This window comes from Mus musculus, chromosome 12, assembly GCF_000001635.26.
Source record: "Mus musculus strain C57BL/6J chromosome 12, GRCm38.p6 C57BL/6J".
In the NCBI taxonomy this organism is placed as follows: Eukaryota; Metazoa; Chordata; class Mammalia; order Rodentia; family Muridae; genus Mus; species Mus musculus.
The window spans coordinates 70,845,214-70,870,458 of record NC_000078.6 but is presented as its reverse complement, the minus strand read 5'-3'; the positions used below and the strand labels follow the sequence as shown (position 1 = coordinate 70,870,458).

Genomic DNA, 25,245 nt, shown 5'->3' with positions numbered 1-25,245 from the left:
AAGGCAGTACCTGGCTGCAGTTTTAATTGACACTTTCTTGACACTTACTGAGCCAAGTACTCTTTAGAGACCCATCAGCCCCCTGCGTATCTTCCCATGAGCAGTGTCTGCTTAGGGCATCTATTTTAAAGCAAAGTTTTCTTCTTGAAGGTATAAGCCAAATACTCATCTACTGCCCAGTGACAGACTGCCCAGATTTTATTTATTTCAATCAATTCCAGTTACTGTTTAACTCACTTTTCCCTTTCTGAATCTCAGTATAATTCAATCATACTGACATTAATATAATATCTACTAATATGAGATTCTGGAGATGAGCTATTCTGAATTGAGAGGACATTACATATTTTTGTTTTGTATATATGTATGTTTATATAAATGCATGTATTTTTACATGTGTGTAAATGGTGTGTGTGTGTGGGGGGGCAGTCAAAGGTCAATCTTGTTTGAGAATCTCTTTGCTGTTGGTCCTCTGATTCTAAACACTGTAACATGCCTATGTTGCTGTGCCAAGCTTTTAACTAGGTTCTGGGGGCTTGAACTCCGCAAGCACTTTTACCCTGAGGCAAATCTCCAGGCCCCAGATATAGTTCTGATGCTTTCTCAACTGTGAATGAATTATCAGGTGGGAGTTAAGTGAGCCTCCCGCATCTGCCTCACTGAAACTGAATCACCCAAGAATGCATCCAGCTCAATTTCTGTATTTTATAGAAGTAGAAAATAAAACTGCTCCAAGTCATGTGAGGAGTGACAAAGGCAGACACTCAAAGGTTATATGTACAGTTACATACATGTTAACACACGGGCAACACATGTTTGTGATTTTGTCTGTACATGTTACATGTCCACTTCCTCTCATAGGCATTATCAGCCGTCATGTTCTTTTGTTTTTCAATGATAACTGAAGTATAATTTTATAATTTATAATTTTAGTGACTATGATTTACTTACTTACCTAAATTACTTAACTTTGAGTTAGTGATCCTATCATATTTTCATACAGAACTAAAACTAAGAAAATGAAAACAGGCAAAATCCCAGAGGAAAGAGCAGAAGTCACTGAGGGCCAGAGCACGTGCTCATTCTTCAGGCAGCAGCCACGAAGGAAGCTGCCTTGGAGGAGGACATGGAGGCTATTGTTACTTCTCGCTGCTCTGACGTAACACCTGGCTTGTGGGCCATTGCTGTAGGAAGGTGGGGGTGGGGAGGGCACGTGTCAATTAACCTAATCCAGAGAACCCCTCACAGACATGCTGAGTGGTTTGCCTGAGTGGTTCTAGATCCTGTCACAGTGACAAAGATGGGCCATTTGAGGCAGGATCGTCTCTCCAGGACCTTCATGAGGCAGGCACCATGGTGGTTCCTGAGGGTGAGCGGGGTCCCGTTCCCAGGGAGCTCCCGAGGACCGTCACCGTGCTCCACTAGCCTCATCTCCCAGTTACCACTACGGACACTCTAGCATATACTCACGCCATCCAGCAAATGTTTTCAAACCTTTTTTTATGTCCCTGGTGGTGTTTTGCCTAATATGTCTGTGTACCTCAAGCATGCAGTACTCTCAGAAGCCAGAGGAGAGCATTTTCTTCCCTGGAACTGACTGAGTTCCTGTGGGTCCTCTGGAAGAGTAACCAGTGCTTTCCGCTTCTGAGCCATCTCTCCAGCCCTGTCATCCAGCAATTTAATAACAATGTATTGACGCAAGCTCACCTCACCCCTGGGAAGACCCCCTGGCTGCCTGGGAAACCATTACCCCTGGCCCCTTGGGGCTAGCTTGATCCAGCAGCTGGGGTATTTACTTTGTGTCCTAGTGAAGTCCTCTTTATTTCCAACGTTCACTGTAAACACTGGGCTAGTATTCCACCTCGTAACTATACTGTTACAAACAACTTTAAACAACAGACTGACAGTGGAGAGGAGAAAGGACCACATTTACAGACAGCTCTTATGCTGAACTCAGCCCCATCAACTTGAGACTTAAAATGTCGCACTGTTCTTGGGGCCCTTTTAACCCTTAGCTTGGCTGCGTTTAAGTCTGAGTTGGAATTGGAGCAGTCAGATGAAATGTAACAAGCTGCTAAACTCCAAATTACAAACTGAAGGTTTATAAAGTAAAATATGTGGTGACTCTTGACTCCACAAGGCTGTGCCTTTCTTCCAGGCCTCCCATCTAGTTATTACTGTTCTGCTACTTTGAATCAAGTATCTAGAACCTTCTGCTAGAGCTCTTTAACGATCATCAAGTAAGTATAGTGCTCTTGTTTCAAAACTATAATTAAATAAGGATGTGGCTTGAGAGTGTTACCTGCTGTGAAAACAGGAGCCAGCGTTGGGTATTTGCAGACTAGAAATCTTTAAGGCCACATGGCTGCTTGTGAAAATTTTTAATCCCTTTCATCTTCAGGGGCAATGGGACTTTAGAAAGCACTACATTCTCAACAGTGTAGGCTTTATCTAAAAATACCCTCTGTGTGGAACTCTGAATTGGAATGGGGCTTGATCCTCGCTGTGCCAATTGTTTGTTACCAGGCAAGGATGTTTGAAATAGTCTCTGGTAAGAAAGAATTGTTCGCCTAACTGCAGGGACTGGAGGTGCAAGCTCTTGGCTCTGTGATTTCTGCCACTCTAAAAACTCTCTGTCTCTTACATTTACCAGGATTTTCTTTTTTAAGTGTCCATTTTTTTTTGTATTTGTTTGATGATTAAGATTAATTTAAAATAGCTCCTATTAGTATAATTCATGGAGATTCAAAATGACTAAAACATTATACTTACTCCAGATGCAGAAAGCCAATACGAAGTCAACTATACCTGCCAGGGGAAAACTTTATTTTAAAAAGTGTATGTGGGTGCATCCTGACTGCTGGGGGAGGGGTTGGGAGGCCACTGATAAACAGTTTTGTTACAATTATTTTCTAATGCCCAACACTGCAAATAGCAAAATCACCACTCTCTGCTGTGGGGAAAGGGAGCCCTGGAAAGATTAAAATTGTTTTTTCTAGCAGTGGACAAGTCTCCTTGCTGTTTAACCTCATCCTTCCAGAGGTCCCAAGGCTTGCAGGAGAGGAGCCTCGACATGGCGGAGGATCTATGTTCCCTGGAGTAGGAAGTCTGGGCCTGCATGCCAGCGACAAAGTACCCTAACGAAATGACAAAGAGCACAGGGATGGGACATGTGAGGCGATGCTCCATCAAGACTGACTTACTGAGTAACTCCACGGACAGACACGATACAAAGTTCTTTACACACGGAGTCTCTTTAAATCCTTGATATAGTCCACATGAGGCATAGAATAGTCCCACTTCACATATAAGGAAACCAGACCGAAATAATGAACGACAGACCTAAGCAGCATGCCCAAAGCTGTAAAGGAAGCCACGGAGCAGATGGCTCAGTCCAGGTCCCCAGTATCAACAGTCTCAGTGACGGACATAGGTTCCAAGGTACTGTAAGAAGCAGCGCTTGGCTCTCTCTCTCTCTCTCTCTCTCTCTCTCTCTCTCTCTCTCTCTCAGTGGCCCGCACCTCACCCTTTCTGACTGCCTTAGGATTTTATTGAGTCTCCAGTCCCTACTGAGGAATTTTGCTAAATGAAGATTCCTGTCTCCTGCCCTAGACCTACATCAGTCTCTCCATGGGTGAAGCCCAAACAGCCTCTCCCCAATACTTCTAGTACACGGTCAAGTTTTAAAGCCATCCATCTACACAGCAGCATGCGTGCGTGTGGGAAAATCCACAGTACCACTTTAAGGCAGCGTCTGCTGAATTTTACCAGAGTGAAATTGGGTTAAAAAAAAGAAGGTTGACAGTAGGAAGAACGTTTTAAAAACGCTAGGTATGACCCATAAAACATGCCATGAGCCCACCTGGGGTCTGTTAGTCTGCTCTCCAAAGCTATTTCCCTAGGCAGAGACTCCAGAGCCAATGAATTCCTTTGGAAACTGTAGCCACCTCTTAGTTCTCCTCATGTAGAGAGATGTGTTAGGACTCCTCCCATCCTGCACATTTGTGCATGCTGCACACTCATGCACCCTTACACACCTCACTACACCATGCTGCACACTCATAGACACCCTTACACACCTCACTATACCTCACTGGGTAACAGACAAAGGTGGAAGTGTCCTCAATGCTTATGCAGTATGTCCTAGATTGCATGTGCTTAAAAATGTAAAGGACACAATATATATTACATATATTTATACATATATAAACACATATATGAGTGCATATATGTATGTGTGTATGTGTGTGTGTGTATTCACACAACAGAGTCATAAATAGTTGAATTTTACTTTCATTTTAATTTATGTTCCTGGTGCCCACACTGAAATGTTTCCAATTTTCATTACATTTTAAAAATCAAGTCCGGCAAAGATAATAGTCTATCACCCCATATACCCAAAACCAATTTCAAGTTCCCTAATCAGGATCCTAGCTTATTATTAGAAACTCTGCCCTGAAGGCAGTAAAATCCATCCACAAGGCAGGTTCGATGCTCCCAGAATTGAGATGGGCAGCATCGAGGTGACCTGAGTCAAACAAGGAACAAACCAGACGCCTATGGTTACAGCAGAACCTTGCTGCAACCTAAACTTCTAATCGAGTTATTTACAAGTCATTTATGTTCTGCATAACTATTTCATTATGCAGAACATATTAAAACTATATCAGCACACAAGTAGAAAACTAACTTGAGGCAAGCTTTCCTTAGTTCCATCAGTGACAGGTCTGGGCATGGCAGTTCACACCTTCAGTCCCAGCACTTGGGAGGCAGGCAGATGTCAGATGCTGATGAGTTTGAGGCTAGCCTGGTCTATACAGCAATTTCCAGGCCAGCCTGGCCTACATAGTAAAGCCTTATCTCAAAACAAAACAACAACAACAAAGAAACCCCAAAGTTGATAGGCACAAAACGGATTATCATGAGCCTGCTGGCAGTTTCCAGCAACTGTACTCCCTGGGATGGTCTATGAGTTACATATCCAGTCTGATAAAATCACAGTGACCTAAGTGTGTCTGTGTCTGTAGGACTACACCCCAGGAGGGGTCATAGCAGTTTTATTAATATGGAATTTCAAATGGCACAATATCCATCAACAGCAGTAAGTGTGTAACAAAATGGGACTCGGCCATACTGCTGGGATATTATCTTATAAGGAAGACAAATGACTGCTGCTGTGGCAATTCCATGGTCAGAGGCTGAGTGAAAAAGGGCTTTATGGTAAGAACTACATCATTCTGGTGGCAGGAGAGTCGTAACTGAGTGGGACCGCCTTCCCATCAAAACAGTTGTTATCACTGAGGACAATTGCTGTCGAGGAAGAGTCCCAAAGGGTCTTTCTGAGGAGACAGGAAATCTGAAACTGGGCACCAGCTACATAGGAGCATAAACTAACAGAGATACACTAGACTGTACACTGAAGGATGTTGATGCTTTGCAATGCGTAAAGTATAACTTAACTGCTAAAAGTAAAAAGGGGAAAAATAAGACTATCTCAGTTCTCAAGACTGGTTAACCAGTATCTGATTCTGATGTAAGAGGCAGAGGACATCTTAGCTCATCTCCAGCATCTGCTCAGCCCGGACAGGGCTTAGACTCTGACTACTGATAAACTACAGTCAAGATGAAAAAGAGAAACTTAGCAACTGCTACCACTTCATGTGCGCGGTTGACAACTCTGAGCATTTAAAACACAGACAGACACAAAATAGAAATTTTATTCAGGAAGCCAAGCAATTTGAGAGACAAAAACCAATGCTGAAATAAAATTTACTGCCATTTTCAGATCCTCTCCTTCCTCCATCTCTAGTCTCCAGTTCCCGTCGTGTCACATTGCTTTTTGGCAAGACAAGACAGAGGCTTCCGCTCAGTAGAAACAATAAAATGAATTCTTCTCAATACAGAAACAGAGTGAAGCAAACTCAAAGAAACTGAGTTTGGTGGTGGGATCTGAGGGGGCACCGTGGCTGAGCACCGTGAATGAGAAGCATTCCCTAGACCCGACTGGAAATGTGGAAGATACTCCAAACAATTCCAAATGTACCACAGCTGAGCACACAGAAAGATAAGGGAGCAGAGAAGCCCAGTTAACTAATTCAACTGAAAACATTTCAATGAAGTTTAAAAACAGACTTTTTGGCTTTGTCTTAGTGTAGTACTCAAAGTCCTAATTTGACCCCAAGCATGCTGCTGTTGAAGTCATAGTGCTGTCTACAGCTTGTGGCAGCAATGATCTAACCCTGAACCACCTCACCTAACGTGGGTGTGGTCTTACAGGGAAGAGTACACTGAAATATCCCTAGCTGGAGCTACTCACATTTATGATGATGCTCACGGACTTGTCATTGGGGAGGAAAATACACACTCTGCGACGGTCCTGCATGGCTTTGTTGTTATGGAAGGTCAGTTTGTTCATTGTGTTATGGGCGGGCCAGTGGGCGGGCTGGGGGCGCTGGGTGCTCAGCAACTTCTCAGGCTCCCAGCACTCCAAAGCCAACTTCTCCTCCTCATCATACGGCCAACGGAAGCATCGTGGTGCCCCACAGTGTAGGTTTCATAGCTGTAGAAAGTCCACTGGGAGACCTGTGAATAAAGGGGAAAGAGTCTGGTAAGGGGAGAGAGGCCAGTGGCACACAACTATTCACGCAGGCACAGGGAAACAGGAAAGAGCATTTCAAGCTGAGACGGCCATACTCGGTGCACACACATCCTGTCTATTAACTGTCTTCACGCTTCGCTCTTAGACAAGAGTGAACAGACACAGTGAGAGCCCGGACATTCACAGATGGACCAAGTACCATAAGGTCAAGGCAATGGATCCTGACTGAGGAGTTCCAGTTCACCAGGGAGGTGACGGGGTTCTGGAGTGAACTATAAAAACAGCATCAACAAAGCCTCTCTTCCAGGACTACAGAATCCGAATGAGTCTTTCGCTCCTGTCTCAGTCATGCCTGACGGTTGGCTCTGCAAAGGAAGCCCTGGCTGCTGGACCCGCCACGGGAGCTGCAGCAGTCACTCATGTCACTGATCTCTCCACGACATTCCCCATGGCTATTAAGTCCTCCTTAGTTTTTATGTCCTGCATTCTCCTGGTTCTCTAGCTGGCTGATTAAAATTTAATTCATTAGTTCACCAATCAAATAACACATAGCAATACTAAGACTGTATTCTCAAACCATATCGATATGGAAAAGAGCTATGGGCTTTAGAAACCTCTCCAGTTTCGTCAGTTTAGTAACATTAAGTTTTTTTGTTTGTTTTTGCTTTTGCTTTTTTAAAGGTTTGAAGTATAGAACTTTGCTTGCAAGTAAAGAAACTTTTATCTCTGGTCTTCAGTATTCTGTCCTTCATTTCTGTTTTCTGTCTCCGGGCATTGGTGAGACCCTGTAGAATAATTTAAAAGCCTTGGTGAGTTTTTCCTTCTCTTGTGGAGTGCTTCATGTGTTGCTAGCAGGGCATTCTTCAACTGCAGTGTGTTAAGACTAGCTGTCTCTCAAGTCAGTGCTATTTACATTATTCCTCTGCAGCCATATTTGCAGGATTCGGGAAAGTAAGTCCAGAAATATGAAACTGATCTCCAAGGCACAAGCCTGACCTATCAGCTCCTTAAAGTTCATTTGTTTTCAGCCAGAGAGGATCTATTCATGGATGGTACCAGGAGTAAATAGGACCTAGTGATTTTTTTAAAACATGAATAAAATACAATCGTCAAGAGAATTACTCAAAACTGAAATTAGGCAGTAATCTTGTATGTGGTAGTTCCTTCTTAGGAAGGGGACCATCCATCGCTTGGACGTTATGTCTTCCTCAAAGGGGAAGGGTGATTGCTCCCCAACTTGGTTTCTAGCACACCTCTGGAGGCTAGGGCTGTCATCTTCCTTAGAGTGGATGCTCAGTCCCCGAGTTCCAGGAACTGCTCTTCAAATGTAGCCATTAATCCAGAAAGTGAGCTCTTCTCAGTCAACAGTGTCTAAGCACTGCTGGAAGGATGATGTTGGCTATGTGTGAATCACACATGGGCTTAGAGATAAATGTAGAGGCCAAGCCACAGAGACACGCCTACTCATGACAACTACAGGCACATGTGGAGACCTCCACGTCAAATGGGTAAGGGACCAACACAGTGCGGGATTCCACTACACTCTCAGGGCAAATGTTGGGAGAACAGCCTAAGAGCTGACCAACACCAGAGAACCACCCCTCATTGCTACTGCTGAAAATATTCTCAGCATTTCCAAAGGTAATGCATCCCTAAAGCAAGCCAGGTCCATGCTGGTATACTGAAGCAGGAAAACTTCAAGTTCAAGGCCACCCTGGGCTTCTGTACGTTCCAATTCAGTTCTAGATACAGCAAGACCCTACCTCAGGGAACCAAACACAAGACAGATGTGGTGATGCACACTTCCAATCCTAGTCCTCAGAAGGACGACAAGGGCTGCAAGTTGGGGCCAGTCCAGCCAGGGTAACAGAGGGAGACCCTGTCTCAAAAACCTGAATCTAATACAATCCCTAAAATGGGTTAAATTTGGAGACTGAGAGTCCTCGCCATACTTATAACCTGTTTTAAAACTCAGAAAGTAAGGAGGGGTGGTCATGATGCACATCTTTAATCCCAGCATGGAGGAAGCAAAATTAGGACCATCTCTGAGACTGAGGCTGGCCTTGTCTACAGATCGAGTTCCAGGACAGCCAGGGATACACAAAGAAACCCTGTCTTGAAAACAAACAAACAAACAAACAAATATTCAGAAAGTATTAAAAGCTCTGAGAAGTTGTGAAGGCAAACTGCTTAAGTCTGACAACATTTCACACACTCACTGAGCACAGAACACGTTTCTCCCCAGAGCCTGCTATTAAGGTCCGGGTAAACACTATTCCTAGGCCTATCTCTTGGGAAAGGCGTTCTGGACTGAATCTTTATCATGCTACTAAATTTCATGGCAAAAGCTTTCCCTTTGGAAAATTGGAATATTCCAACATTTAGGCCTGTCTTTACTACATAAATTATTACCTATGATTGAATATAGCTTATTTTAAATCATACCCTTAAGTGATATTAGTCCCATTATAATTCCTACTTAAATCTGCATTTCATATTGAGATAGTACTATGCTTTTCCATTTTTAATTGAGCCAATTAAAGCAAGACATTTCTACTGACCTACTTTTTGGAATTTAAAAGTTAAACTTGGGGGCAAAAATCTTCTGAGGTTTAGGATATTTCCAGGGCTTCATTAAAATACAGGAAAAGTTTCATTTGGGTACAACCTTTAAAAATCATTTATTTATTTATTTATTTATTTATTTATTTATTTATTTATTTATATGAGTACACTGTAGCTGTCTTCAGACACACCAGAAGAGGGCACTGGATCCTATTACAGGTAGTTGTGAACCACTATGGGGTTGCTGAAAATTGAATTCAGGACCTTTGGAAGAAAGAGCAAGTCAGTACTCTTAACCGCTGTGCCATCTCTCCAGACCCCTGGGTACAACTTTTATTTTATGGTTCAGACACAGTACAAAATCAGGACAAAAACTACTGCAGTAGATTTACTGGAGCCCAGGTCAGAAGTAGTACCATTGGTCCACAGCTGCACTTAACACTTTGCGGGTGGCAAACTCAACCCCCAAGCCTTCACTGTGCCAAGACAGCATTAAAGCTGGTTCAAAGGTTCCACTAAAAAGGCAAACACAAATGGAACCGTAACCTATCTCTAATTCACACAAGGATAAAGTTTAGTCTTAAACTACACTGTCCTGGAAAACAGTATCTAGACAGAATTTATACCAATTTGGATTGCAAAAATTGGGTAGAGGGCCACTGGCTACTGGTTCTATGTTTTACGCTGAGCCCCAACTCAGTCCCAGGAAGACACATTCCTACCCCAGAGCAATGCCCTTGTGTCCCATAATTCATGAACAAACCTGGTAGTGACAAAAGATTGTGCTGGCAGTGATCAGACCCACAACTCTTCCCCCAAAAGACTTGCAAAAAAATATACATAGAATCTTCAGTCTTGAATTTATACCCACATAATACATTTTCAGAAAGGATAGAGGCAAAACAGGGTTCTCTTTCTGGTGCTACCTCCCTAACGCGTAGGGTGATGGTCCTATCCTCGCTGAGATCATGAACGGCAGACATGATTAACAAAGAATCCATCAGCAGCCAACATGGCCACTCTATTATCTAACAAAAGCGAAGGAGACTATTTTGGAAAGTGGACTGTGAGAACCCGACCTTCTAACTTAACTGCTGGCCATTTACAAAGCTTAGGGCACACACACAGCACTCAGACTCTGTGCTCACTACTCGCTGAAAAAGAGAATACAGAAGCTAAGGCGTCTCCAGTCAGGGTCACTGCCAAAGGAGTGTGACTACTGTCTCCGATTCCCAAAAGCACATACATAGCTGACATGTCAACTCGAGGGATGATGCAGCTGAATAACAATTTTAAAGTGCAGAAATATAGCCTTTACTGTAAGCTAGACTATGTGATTAAAAAAAAATCACTCTAGAGCAGTGGCTCTAATCTGTGGGTCAAGATCCCTTTGGGGGGGGTCAATGACCCTTTCACAGGGGTCAAATATTAGATATTTACATTATAATTCACAACAGTAGCAAAATTAGAGTTATGAAGTAGCGATGAAAATAATTCTATGGTTGGGCGTCACTACAACACGAGGAGCTATATTAAAGGGTTGCAGCATTAGGAAGGCTCTAGTATACTGTCCTAAAATGCTACCCCATGTCTTTCATAGAACAAGTTCCACAGTTTTGCTCACTTATTTTATTAATACAAAATATGTGCTTGAAACACCTACTGTGTGACAAGCAGGCAGTGAGTACATATGGTAGGCCAGAATGACGGTGCTGACGCTATGGCCATGTAGTGCAGACATGCTATTGTATCAGGTGATGGGGCCTCTTGCTGATGGGCTGACATGTGAGCAAACACCTGAGGAAAGAGCAGGGTGTCATGTCTTCCACCCTCCCATCTACCCATCTGTCTCAGAAGATCTCCAGGCAGACAATGGTAAATGTGAAGGCTCGATCGATCGCTGCTCAGCACGGATGAAGTAACGGTGCCGACGATGGCGTAACATTTGCTACACACCTGCTCCATGCTGAGCATTGCTGCTAAGCACTCAAGGGAAGAAAACGGTGACTCCTTTGTCATGTTCCCCAGGAAGAAACCAGGGGTCTTTCTCTCCAGAACTTAGGTGTGCTGTGTGAGCAAGCCAGGCTAGGAGCTTGCATCACTGACAACCAACTTAAGCAGACACCTTGGTTCTTGTATCAGAATATCACCTCTATATGACCACTTAGCTCAGCCACTTCCAATTCTGCCTTTGCTTGTCTGTCTGCTCTACTCAGATCTTAGAGCGGGGCCACTAGGTATGGCCAAGACCAGACGTGTGGAATAACACTCATTAACTGCTGCCTGTTTGCTTACAACACACATCCCTGAACAGTGAAGACCCCATTTCTTAGCCTTGGCCCTTGAATGTGCAAAGGGTCTTCCAGGTGCACTTGGGGCTCCTGGTTGCACTGTTTGGGGGACGTTATGGAACTTTTGAGATGTAAGGCATAGTTCAAAGAGATAAGTACCTGAGAAAAGAAAGCCCTGTGGAGGCTGCACCTACCCCTGGTTGTTTCGGCTTTCCCTGCTGCACCACCATAAGCTCCTGTTACCATAGAGCCTTGCCACCAATGTTATCCCTGCAGAATGGCCTGGGAAGCAGAATAAATCTTCCCTCCTCCAAGGTTCTCCTATTGGGCACTTTGTCACAACAATGAGAAAATAAACTAATTCAGCATTGCTGTCACGGGAGCCAGACAGTCTTTGCGTGGGGGTCATCCTGAATCGCACGTATGTTAGCTGCTTCTTGCTTCTGCCCACTAAGTGCCAGAACCCCTTCTTTTTTACCAGTTGTGACAACCCACAATGCTAATGGGCACTGCCAAAATTTACTCTGAGGCAAAATTATCCATTGTCACTTTTATTAAATACACGTGAGATTTGTTTTTAATGAAGTGTGTGTGAGAGAGCGTGTGTAAGCACACATGAATGCAGTGCCTACTAAGGGCAGAAGAGGGAGTTGGATCCCCTGGACCTGGAGCTGCAGAGAGTTTTACATCATCTGGCATTGAACACAGGTCCAAACATGCATTTTTTTTTAAATTAAAAACAAGCAATTTAATTTCAAAGGGGGGAAAAAAATCTATTCCGAGCAAGTTTTTCTAACTTCAAGTTTTTCTAACTAACTTTGTAGATGGACATAGCCTGCAGTCCTGGGATAGCTTTGGAATTCTGCTTTCTTGAAACAAGACCGAGGCTGTGCACTATCAGGCTGCTTAGACGGCACATGTGCTCCTGTTACCGGCCAGGCACATGGTCCAAGAGCTCTCTCTACTCAAGACCTGAAAATATGAACAATGACCTGGAAACATGATGTTTGGTCTGTGATCCTCCTGGATATTTTAGCTAATAAAGGATTTAAAAAAGGGTCACTTGCTTCCATGAGATATTTGAGAATAGTAAAATTTAATTTTATCATTTAGTTAGAGGAATCATGAACTGGGATTGTGTCTGTTCATGGCCAGTTTTTAATGTGTCTGAGTGCTTGCCAAGGAGTATGTATGCGCACCACATACGTGCCCTGTGCACAGAGTCCAGAGAAGGTAACTGGGTCCCGTGGGATTATAACTCAAGAGGGTTATAAGCTGTCATGTAGGTGCTGTGACCAGAACCTGGGCCTTCTAAAAAAGCAGTAAGTGCTCTTAACTACTGAGCCATCTCTCTAGCCCTATGGCTAGTTTTTGTAGTGACAATTGCACCTAAGAAGGAAGTGCCAGGTGGCCACTAAGCCCCTGCAGCCAAGTGGTCTGGGAAGAACATCCATTTCCTGTTTGCTCTTTTTCTGCACTTCCAACCTTGCTCTAGTAGAGAAATGGAGCGCTGGGGAAAGGGTTAGGATGCACCCCGCCCTCAGAGCTGGTTCTCAGGGGTTTACAGCACGCACAGGAAAGAGTATCAGTTAACCCTAGATCCTAATATACCAGCTCGATGACCACGTGTACATTTTGTAAAATCTGTAACAGTGGCCTCCTAAAATGCTGGATAAATGAAATGGCAAAATGAATATAAAGCATTCGGTATCACTTTGTTGTTGTTGTTGTTTAAGGTAAGAAAGGTTGTGTGCTAGCAGCTATGAATTTCCAGGTAGGGAGGACAGCCACAACCGAGCCATGCAATAAGTCATCTCAGCTCTCGATTTCACAGCCAGATGCAGCACCTGGGCTATGTTACTGCAGGCTTATCCTGGGAAGGGGGACGTGTACTGCTGGTTGTACACGGCGCAGTGACAGTGCATTAGGTCACTACCCCTTTGAAATTCTGTTTAGAAAGAGCAGGTGAGTCCAAATGTGTGCTGGTGACCGAAGGATGCTCAGAGATAGGGTAGGGTGGGGTGTGGCCCAGTCTGTCCAAGGAGGGCACCCCATTCTCCAACCACAATGCTTCATCTATGAATCAGGTGAACATACACCCCCTAGGCAAAATGGGGCTCCTCCAAGACCTTTGTTATATAAATGCTAGGCTGGAAGTAGCTATCTTCTTCTTTGGGTTGCTTCCTATGAGCCTGCTGGCATTCCTGTGTGATAAGGACTATTCCTGGGAAGGATGCCGTCCGTCACTGAAGGGAAACTAAGGAAGAACAAGGTATCATATCATTTGAACTGTTATAGATATCTGTCCCAGAACCCCCCAGGAATTCCCATAAGAAGCCCAGCTATCCCTTCTGGTCTCCTTCACTGGCACTTGCAACTACTGAGTGTATCCTCTCTAACTCAGTGCATCCAATAAGTTAACTGGTTGACCAATCCATGTACTCACCAAAACTCACGACTACCTCTTGCTGTGTAGCAACATTCATATTTTACTTAAAGAACAATGCTGTATTTTAAAACTTCTCTCCACTTGAAAGAGACAATGAGGAATGAGCTGTGTGATGAACATTCACTGTGAGCAGAGGAGACCTAGAAGGGAGGGGGTTAGGGTTATGTCAGGTATCCGCACTTTGCAGACAATACTACTTTCTAAGAGCTCCATACCCAATAAACTCATTTAAGGGAAACAAGCATATCGGGCAACTAACTCACAAGAGTGCTTTCCGCAGCAAAGGGCCATCCCGTCTTGAGTATTACTGTGTGGGTGAAGAACCCTGTCCCAGTATGCCTTCCTGCAGAGCCATGCTGCTGCATGTATTGTCCATTTGTAAAGAATTACAGTAGCTGGGGGTGGGGGTGGGGGTGGGAGAGTCTCTGCAAACAGGATAACCCAAAAAATAGTTGCCCCCTGGTTTGGCAACTTAACTATTAGCAATATAAACACATTTTTGGTAAAACAAACAAAGAAACAAAAAATTAGAGCCTATTTCGTATGGCTGGTAAGGGGCAAGCTAAGCCGTTAAAGTAATCGTTAAAGCAACCTCACAGGTGGTTATGTTAGTGTGCGGGAAATACCCTTTCTGTCTCTAGAATGGCAGTTAGCTGCAGAAAGGTTAAGTCTCGGAGGAAGGAAGGTGATGGTCACAGAGCAATTGCTTGCTCAAGAACAGAGTCTGCCAGACTCTGTGTGTGTGTCTGTCTGTCTGCCTGCCTGCCTGCCTGCCTGCCTGGGACACTTTAACCACGGGGCAAATCTCTTCACTGCTTCTCTCACCTTTGACATGAGATTATTGCAAAGATTATTAAACAGGTTGCTCACCTAAGTGAAATGCTTAGTAAACACACTGTATACTATTTATGCCAAGTAATATAACTGGCTTTACATAATATAAAGAAAGTGGGCACATGACTCATATGTGGATCTATAACTTATTTTGCTAATGACTATCTTGAGAGCTAAAAGAAATTTCTTCTCTTCGTGGGAGCTAACCTCTCTTTCCTCTCCACACTTCCCTCTGCGGTCATTTCACAATTATATTTAACCAGTGAGATTTGCTACACCTCAAAGTTAGGAATGGAAAAGAACTGTACAGTAGACTGCTCTGGTCTCAAGGTTAAATGAGGTATTGCTTCTTGACTTGAACAGAGCGTGTGAAGAACCAAACAAGTATGTCACATTGTGATAAAACAGCTGACACAATCTCCTACATCATGGCTGGCATGGCCAATCACTATAACGTATACTGCATTATCTACAGAAACAGTCATAAAGATAGTCACATCTTTGGATTTAACAACCGCACTTCTGGAGCAATAATCGCACGGGAGCATATTACACCTGGGAACAAACACATCCAGTGAAATAGCATGCATCTAAGAAACGGATGTGTATATGTGGCAAGGTGCTTGTAAACCATAGTGCATCAGAGATGCCGTCAGGAAGAGCCATTTGCCACACGTCCTTCCAATGACAAACACCACACCAGCCATGGCCACTATGCACCTTTGCAGTACAACTACAGGAGCAATGCAGGGATCCAAACCAATAAATAAGTAACCGGTTTGCTCCTGAGCACCCTGATGCTTGGTGAAATCTTCCTAGTTGAATAGCCTATGTTTGAAATTTTTGGGACGAGACCAGAATGTTTCAGGTTCTAGAGGTTTGCCAGTTTTGGAACACCTGCCTAGATATAACAGCAAAAGTTCCTAATGTGAGCCTCCGACATGGAAAACTTCTGGAGTGTCCTGGTGACAGGTGCCTATAAAGCTTCTGGTGCCACAGCATTCCAGCTTATGATGTCATATGAGGAGACGACCAGCCTGTGTGTGTGCTTGTTATCCCTCAGACCGCTGCTAGATTCTGGCCACCAGAGATCATGAGGACTCCTCTGAGAGGGGTCAAAGACAACGCAGTAGAAACAACAGAGAGTTAATACTATTATACCCTAGCTAAATGCTAAGTGCTGCTATCAAATGGGCCGGCACACTTGTCAGGAGGACGGCCACTCAGACAATCACCTGCTTCAGCTATCCTGACGGTTTTTTTCAAGCTCTACTGTTGCTATTCCAACTCCTGATCCCAACCTCTGCCTCTCCATCATTATTTCCTGTAACATTGCACTCTACTTGCTTGAGCGAGAAGGTTAAGCGGAGGGCAAGGCAGCGGAGGTACTCGAGGAAGCCACAGTGACTTTTCTTGCCCTATTCCGTCAAAGCAGACTTGGATGCCTGTTTTCTAGACTGCAGGGACAAGCACCATTCTATTGCTCAGTGCCTAGAAAGGCTTTGTTCTTAGGGCCCATAAAAGGGGTCAGGGCCATCCGTCATTCTTCCTAAAACCCTGACACAAATGTCATATTTGCCCCACTCATACCGCAGAGAAAATGAAGTTAAGTCACTCAGTTAAATAGCACTCCTACATTTGAATTCTTAGTTGAGGAACACAGGTTCACATGGCATAGTGTACTGGCTAGTTTTGTGTCAACTTGACACAGCTGGAGTTATCACAAAGAAAGGAACTTCAGGCATTTTCTCAATTAGTGATCAAGGGGGAAAGGCCCCTTGGTGGGACCATCTCTGGGCTGGTAGTCCTGGGTTCTATAAGAGAGCAGGCTGAGCAAGCCAGGAGAAGCAAGCCAGTAAAGAACATCCCTCCATGGCCTCTGCATCAGCTCCTGCTTCCTGCCCTGCTTGAGTTCCAGTCCTGACTTCCTTCAGTGATGAACAGCAATGTGGAAATGTAAGCTGAATAAACCCTTTCCTTCCCAACTTGCTTCTTGGTCATGATGTTTGTGCAGGAATAGAAACCCTGACTAAGACAGCATAGTGATAAAATGAAAACAGACAACCTGATTTGTTTTGATAGCTAATCTTTCAAATCAGAAAGACTGGGGTTGGGGAGATGGGGTAAATAACAGAGTGATCTTCAATGCTTAAAAGATCTGAGTGCTCTATAAACATTTAAAAATTATCTTAGAAGGGAAAAATAACATCCCTCTTCCTGTACTCCACCCTTTGGATAACCCGCTCCATGACGACTGCTTTTCTCACCAGGATTTCCACATTCTCAGACTAGCAGGACTTCCTGCTACTCTGTTACCAACCTGTACCTCTGGCCATGAATAATGCATGTGTTTGCACCTGTAGTGATTCTCTGGAACACACGACAGCCTAGGCACTGTGGTCCTCCGTCACTCATGTTCTGGGTCACTGCGACTCATTTCACTGCCTTTCTTTTGCTTTTACCAAGCTGTTTCCTCTGCCCAGAACATCCTCCCTCGCATCCTGTCCCATCTGCCAACTTCTTCAAGAAAACAAACCCCATCCTTCCTGCTCCCTAGACAGTGCAGGTGCAGGTCTAGGAAGCCTGTCTCCTGGTCCCTGGCTGTCAGCAGCTGCTGCCTCTGCTCCTGGTCAGCGGGGAGCTCGTCCTTTGGCTGGGACAGGTTTTTATTAGCTTGCTAATGCTTGGAACAGCTCCCCTGCTACACTGGGAACCTTGCTGAGACCTGCTGAAGACTCACTGGGAACCCCTGTGAGACTTGCTGAATTTATTTTAGACTTGCTAGCCAAAAAAAAAAAAAAAAAAAAAAAAAAAAGAAAGCAAAGAAATTCCTTAGTGATTAAGTGATATTATGTTCCTTAAACAGCCTTTGGCTCATAACTGTAATCCTAACATTCAGTCAGCTGAGGCAGGAAGGTTGTTGAGTGGTTGAGTGTTTCAGCCCCTGCCTGAACTACACAGTGAATTATAGGGCAGCCTGGCTACAGAGTGGGACCCTGTCTCAAACACTAACGAATAATCAAGCAAGCAAGCAAACAAATAAATAAATAAATCCTTTTTCCTCTATGGATATTCAGTACTGACCACAGCTTTTTTAATATCTACAAGAGTATAGACACAATGATTACATCTTGTCTTTTCCTCAAAACACATCCCCAATACTCTCAACAAAGAGTATTTAAAAAGTCTCCATATTTCTGTTACAGCAATTTTTATTAAAATATACACATATTAAGCCAGGGAGTGGTGGCACATGCCTTTAATCCCAGCACTTAGGAGGCAGAGGCAGGTGGATTTCTGAGTTTGAGGCTAGCCTGGTCTACAGAGTGAGTTCTAAGACAAGCCAGGGCTACACAAAGAAACCCTGTCTCGGAAAAAAAAACAAAAACAAAAAACAACCCCCCCCCCAAAAAAAAAAACCAAAACCAAAACCAAACCCTCCCCCAATAACAACAACAACAACAAAACTCAAACCAAACAAACAAAAAAAACAACCCCCCACTCCACAAATACACATACAAAAAAGGCATTGGTTTGATTCCCCAAATTGCAAGTGCCAAAAAACCACCCCAGGGAAATGGAAACTTGGACACTAGAGCCAACTGCTTGGTTCTGACTCTGTTCACTGATGGACTCACCAGTCATTTACTAGCTGTATGACTCTGGGTGTGTCCTACTCCCTTTCTGTACAGAACATGTGTTGTAGGGTACTGTAAGGCACAGGGTAAGGACAAATCTCGACTATTTACACAGCCTGACTCATTAAGTAATTTAAGGAGAATGTATAAAGCTAATGACTTAAGTGGATTTGATGGAGGAGCACACAATGTCATCTAGGACCTGATTTCTTCCTGACACCTTGACATCTGAAGGCTGGTGGTGTCTCTCAGAGGGGCTTCATTAACTAGAATGCGGTAGCACACAAGGATCCTCAGCTAAGGGTCAAAGGTCATGGGTCACAATGCCCCATCAAAGCAGCAACAAGTCCGTTTCTACATCCGGGGGTAGAACCAACTTCCTCTAGTACCACAGGGAAGCCAGGATAGTGTGGCTGGGTAGGCAGTCAGCAGAGAGGGCAGAAGCAATGCTGGAAATTCACGGATTTTAAACCACAGAAACTTTTATTTCCTCAGCGTTCTGCATTCAAAAGTCATAGCAGGCTTAGCACTGAGGCACAAAAATTCCTTTCAGCCAAGATGAACTTCCAGCCTGACACAGCCAACAAAAAGTGCTGTTCTCAGGGAAAACACTGGCCCGAAAAGCATCTGCTTCTAATTTCTACAATGAAATCTTTGATTCCTTCATTCACGGGACTTGCACTCAATTCCATCTGACACAGGAATTATGGTTTTGTAAATGATAACTTTGTTGTGAAATTCTCATTAATACACACACACACACACACACACACACACACACACATATTTAAAACTAACTTTTTGATGTTTTTCCTGAAATACTTTTGTTCAAAGAGAACACAGTTACAATGACTTCAAGAAAGATGGAATGAAACATTTGAGAAGTTGCTATCTGTTTTTGGAAGACCACTTTTTCCATATCATTAAATAGTTCCTCATAGGAATACACATACAAGTTGGAAACAGAGACATCCCCTGCCAAGAGTAAAGCATTCAGTGTTCAAACCGCTCACAGGGAAAAGACGTGAACTATAGCTAAAGATGAATAAATATAAATCTCAAAAATGGTGCAAAAATCAAATTAACAGGAAGATATGACACAATCTCTATGACTAACAAGTTCAAAAACAGTCAAAAATAAAGAATGACTCGTTTAGGAAGACAAAGGAATGATTAATCTCAAAACTGCATTAAAAATTACATAAGACATTTTAAGCTCTTTTCTATGTGTGAACTTCCAATTTAGAAGGTGACATCAGTGAGTATGGACAGCAAAAATCACCACACACTGGTGGCTGAGTTTTAAAACGATATACAAGCCTGCCACACTGCACAATGGGACCCACTGAGAACTGTGTGCAGTTTATCACATTCTACATTATTATAAAAGATTCCACCTACCACATAATTGCTATCACAGCTTTGAGACTGAAAAACAACCTCCAGGGCGCTCAGTGTTAGTGAGAGCTTAGGAGACATTTAGTGATAACATGTGTGTTCCTGTCTCGAGTTTCAAAGTACATTAAACAGAAACACTGTAACAAAGTACAACCAGAGAAATCTTCACCTCTGTGGTACTTGGGAACTTGACAGGCAAAAAAAACTGTCATTTAAGCAAATGACCCTGCCAATGTGGGCTGGGCTTTTCCTTATAGGATTTTCCTTCCCTGCTTTAAAACAGCAATGAATATGAGATAATTTAAATCTCTCTGGAAAGTATAATAGTTATAAATTTAATAGAAAGTTAAACATTTGGAAGCATTTGACTACGTCAAACATACTCAAGTGCTAATAAAATGTCTTTTAAAAAAAATCTGACAGCCATAGAATTATATGGGAAAACTTACGAAGCTAGAGAAAGACTTTGACACGCCAGAAATTCAACTTTTATCCCTATATATATTAACTATGAGGCTGAGATTACACTGTTACACAGACACACCCAGACATGTGGTAGTTCCACAAGGTATGGCTTCGTACATGCATACATATACACATGACCTGTGCATATGTAATCTGGGGACAGACACCCTTTTCAGTAAAAGATCAAAAGCACAGTCTACAGGCATCAAAGGAAAACGGTCCAACAAAGCTTTACACTGCTATGAAGTCTTGTTTTACACCCCCTTGGGGATTTTGCTTTGAATACATGAGTTGGAGACCGTCATATACAGATGGAGCTGTAATTTATGGCTTTAAAAGTACTTAAGGAAAATGATAAAAGTATGTGCTCTGTGCCTGACCTATTTTTTACAGCTTCACAAAATGTTCACCATAGCTACTTTCACACAGGGAGTCTCTATCAGACACATTAAAAACATCTGCTCCGGCCCCGCCTTGGTGAAGAGTCCCAAAAGTGTCATCAAACTCATGAGCTGGTCTGCTCTGTGGAGATCAAGGTGGGTTGTGTCGTCGCTGTTAAGTGGCTGTTGGAAGATGGGGGAAAGCCAGGCTACGGCCCTTATATTGTTCCCCAGGGAAACTTCACCTTGACGCTGTCTCTTACCTAGTAGCCAGTATTTAGTTCCTTCAGCTTCTGGAAGGTAACTACCAAAATCAGACAGGTCCGCCAGCTGGAATGTTATTTTTGAACGGAACGGCATTTACCTGTGGGGTAGCATTCTGCATGGCTCCCCCCATTCACAGGTCTTATTTCTCTAACTCTTATTACTAGGGTTTTGAAATAAGATGCAAATCGGGGGCAATGTAATTATTCTTCTACGGGGATGGAAACGGAGGCGTGTGCTGCGCCTCTGTGCCCTGTGGTATGTGAGAGGCTGACTGAGTGCAAGAGTGAGTCAGGACCAGCCTAGTCCAGTTACCTCGCTCTGACCCACCTGTCACTGGAGTCCTGGTAGTGCGATGTGCATCTCCCTCCACACAGCACATTCCTTCTTGCGGTAATCACCCGCTGATGCTGTGAGAGACTTACAGTCTAGTTCTTAAAGGGTGTGGAGGAAGGAAATCAGAATCACACCTCACCCTACACTAACATGTTTAATCTTCCATGAAAAATGGAGCCATATGCCTCAACCTTGAAGGTTACAGTTTTTAAAAGTCCCAAGTCAAACAAAACCAGAAACTACCCCACCTTAGCTCTGTACTTTTTTCATAAGGCTGTGACCACACCGGAAAGGCAGCTTATTCCTGGGATGAGCCAGGGACTTTCAGCCTGGGTGAACTGGCTAGGTGGCTCATCTGTGGCCAGCTGTCACTCACAGCAGGACCAATGCCCATCACCAGTGGTGCAGCACCACCCTATCAACTCCATCAATCCTAACTGGGACAAGCCTAGCTCTTGCTCGTAGCCTCAGAACCATTTCATCTGAGTCAGAAGCAAAGCCTTTTGAATGCTTTAAGTAAAAGCGTGCATCTTGCCAGCCCAGTGGCACACACCTTTAGTCCCAGCACTGGAGAATCAAAGGCAGGCAGATCTTTGTGAGTTTGAAGCCATCCCAATCTACATATTTAGTTCTATAATGGCCAGACCTACATAGAGAGACCCTGTCTCAAAAGAACCAAAAATAAGAAAAGTACTCGACCCAGTGAGGGCTCAGTGGATAAAAGAGCTTCGTGCACAAACCTGAGTTCAATCCTAGCATCCCAGAGTGGAAGGAGAGAACCCAGTCCTGAAGCCACTCCCACTCTGACCACTAGACAAGAATCATGGCTGTGTGCGCACACACAGAGCACAAATAATTTTTTAAAAATAAATTAAAAAGGAAATAAGGCCAGGCAGTGGTAGCCCATGGCCTTTAGTCTCAGTACTTGGGAGGCAGAGGCAGGCAGATCTCTGTGAGTTCCAGGCCAGCCAGGACTACATGGTAAACTCTGTCTCAAGTGAATGAATAAATGAACGAATGGGTGTCTAGACTAGAGATATGGCTCAGAGGCTAGGGTGTATGCTAGGACCCAATTTCAAAGGCCAGCACCTGGGGATGGAGAATGAGTTAAGAAATCGCATCACCTGTAACGATGAGCTTTCTACTGTGGAGAGCTGGGTGAGAATTCTTTCTCACATAGAACATTTTGGAAATGTTACCTAGTGTCATTTCACCTTCGATTTGGGTTTCCATATCAGACAATCCCCTGACAAGTCATTCTCTCAAAAGCCATCCTCCAATTGAACGCAATCTACCTAAGGGTTTGGGACTGATTTCTCTGAGGGTAGAGAGTGGCAGTTTCCCAAGCCACCAATGCACAGGAACAAGGATGCCTGCCCTCCAGGTTCTCAACATTAGTGATAAACCATTGGCAGCAGCCCCTCATTCCAGCCTTACCATGGTGTCTGTGTGAGACACTCTGGGTGACCTGTAAACAGATTTCCATCAGCAGGTGAGTACTTACTGGAACCATGCCTCAAAATCAGCCCAAGAGAAAATGAGGCATGAAACACCTCCGAATACTCAGCTCTCCACACTTTCATGAGTAATTCTTCTAGTCTGAGGAGTTTTAAAGATTAAAAACAAAAAACAAAACAAAACAAAACAAACCTCACTGTATGTAAAAATTTCTCCTTCTTGCTGATTTCTGTCTCACTCAGATGAGATTGGAGATCTGAGTTGGAGCGGCAGAGGAAGGCAGGGATTGGGGCAGCACAAGAACACCCAATGGATATAGAGACACAAAGTGAGGGCCAAAGATTTGGGGTGGGGGACATGCTGGAAATCACTGGCTAAGTACTGATTGGTGGCTGTGCGGGAGTAGGAGTTGGGGGGGGAGGGGACTCCCACAGAGCCAGAGCCAGGATCTTCAGAGAGCAATAGGCCAAAAATCCTGCATTCATGACACCTGGAAATGGCTCTCCTACTAGCCAGGGAGAACAGCCCTCTAGCATGTGTGGAAACAGAGGGCTTACTCTGAAGGCCCTCCCCATAGCAAGTATCTGAAATAGCTGTGGTCTGAAGGCAACTCTTAAAATACCTTACAAGCTTCAAAACAAATCTTCAGAGGACCAAACAATAGCTCACATGCTAGAACAGAGTCTGAATTCAAAATCTGGTAACTGGGGCAGTTAACACAGACAATTGAAGTTGATAGATTCAACAACATAGCTGAAATGTTCAGATGTCTCAAAAGACAAACCCCCAGAGCTCACTTGAGAAACAGGCTATCTGAATACACCACTATCACACAGAACAAATTTCTAGGAAAATTTGACAAAGAAAATGCCAAGATCAGATGCTGTCCCTCCAACAATCACCAATGTTTAAAGGAAAAAAAAAAAAAAAAAAAAGCCAATTCTATACAAAATTTTCAGGAAATTAAAGAGAATCATTTCCTGATTATTTTTATGAGGCCAGCATTTCCCAAAACCTTGTCATTATAAGAAAAACAAACAAAATGACCAATATCTTTCATGGACATACTTAACAAAAACCCTTAACAAAACTTGGTGTGTCAAATCCAGCAAGATATAAAGGGCAAAGATGAAGCTGGGCATGGTGGTGCACACCTTTAATCCCAGCTCTTGGGAGGCAGAGGCAGTCAGATCTCTGAGTTTGAGCCTAGCCTGGTCTACAGAGCAAGTTCCAGGATAGTCAGGGCTATACAGAAAAACCCTGTCTCAAAAAATCAAAACAAAATCCACCCTTACCCCCAAAACCCAGGACAACATATACCTACTCTAAGCCTAAAGCACAGTGAATATTCAGTCTTACGTCAATGTCAAGTTCCTGGTTTTGAAAGCATATATAGCTATGAGATTTTTATTTTCTCCTAGTGGAGAGGCTATCAAAGGGTTCCACAATGGAACTACTCTTTTTGGAATTTATTGTAGTTCTCAAATTATTTAAAAATAAAAAATTTAAACTTTGCAGTGTTTTTTCTTTACAAAAATTAACAAATGAATCCAAAATTAGCAAAAAAAAATTTTTTTTTAAAACAAAGTAGGTCTTACTATCTCATTCATAGAATTGTTATAAAAGATACAATAGCCAAAAGTATAATATGGGCCTAAGGATGGGTATATAGGTCAATGGAACTGCACAAAATCAGAAATATTCAACAGAACAGAATAAAGAGTGCAGGACTAAAACCTGTATAAAGTTATCTAACTTTTGGCAAAAGTGCTCAATTAATTTAATGGGGAATACATTTTTATCAACAGTATTGAAAGTACATGGAAAAATTATCATTGTCCTTATACAGAAGCTAACTTTTGATGAGTTATAGATCTAAACTTAAAAAAAGATAAATTCCTGGAACTTATAGAAAATATTTAGATCTTTGTGACATTCTTAGAACACCCCAAAACAAGAATAATAAAACCAAAAGAATAACAAAACCTTCACAGAACTTTGTCCTTTGAAAGTCACCTTAAAGATAAAGAAATCTTCAAAGTGGAAAAAAAATTGAACATCTGCTTCAAAACAAGCCTAAAAAATATAACACAGATAGCTCCTGTAACTAAACAAAACCGGCAGCTTAAAAAAACTATGCCAATAAATCTGAATGGTTACTGCAGCTGAGACACATGCTTGAGATGATGGTCTGCATCATCAGTCACTAGGAAGATGAATAAAAGCCATGGTGAGTCACCCTGCATACACATAGAACTCAGAAGACCAACAATACCAAGACTCAGTGAGAATTCGGAGCAAGAACTCTTGGTCATTGCTGATAGGCCTGAAATGGCACAAAACAATTAGACAGTTTCTATTAAGGTTGCATATCTGTATAACATGCAACTAAGACAGGAAAAGAATGTGGATGTTCATGGTATCTTCATCATGGCTCCAAAATGAAACAATGCAAATATCCTACATCAGCAGGGGAATGGATGAGGCAGCAGTGAGAAGCTCAATGCCCCCAAGAAGGCAAAAGGAACTACTGTGTGGGCAACATATTCAAAACAGTAAGAACTCTGTC

At 43.2% G+C, this 25,245-nt stretch overlaps 1 protein-coding gene across 4 annotated transcripts in view; it reads right to left on the bottom strand.

The window, feature by feature from the left end:
* Nucleotides 1–25,245, bottom strand: part of Frmd6 (FERM domain containing 6) — a 76,779-nt gene that overhangs the window by 31,776 nt on the left and 19,758 nt on the right. For all 4 annotated transcript variants that reach the window (XM_006515978.2, XM_006515977.4, NM_028127.3 and 1 more), the window contains exon 2: nucleotides 6,317–6,582. In XM_006515978.2, coding sequence (XP_006516041.1) covers nucleotides 6,317–6,415 — 99 coding nt within the window. In that variant the 5' untranslated portion in view covers nucleotides 6,416–6,582. The remainder of the gene's footprint in view (nucleotides 1–6,316; nucleotides 6,583–25,245) is intronic.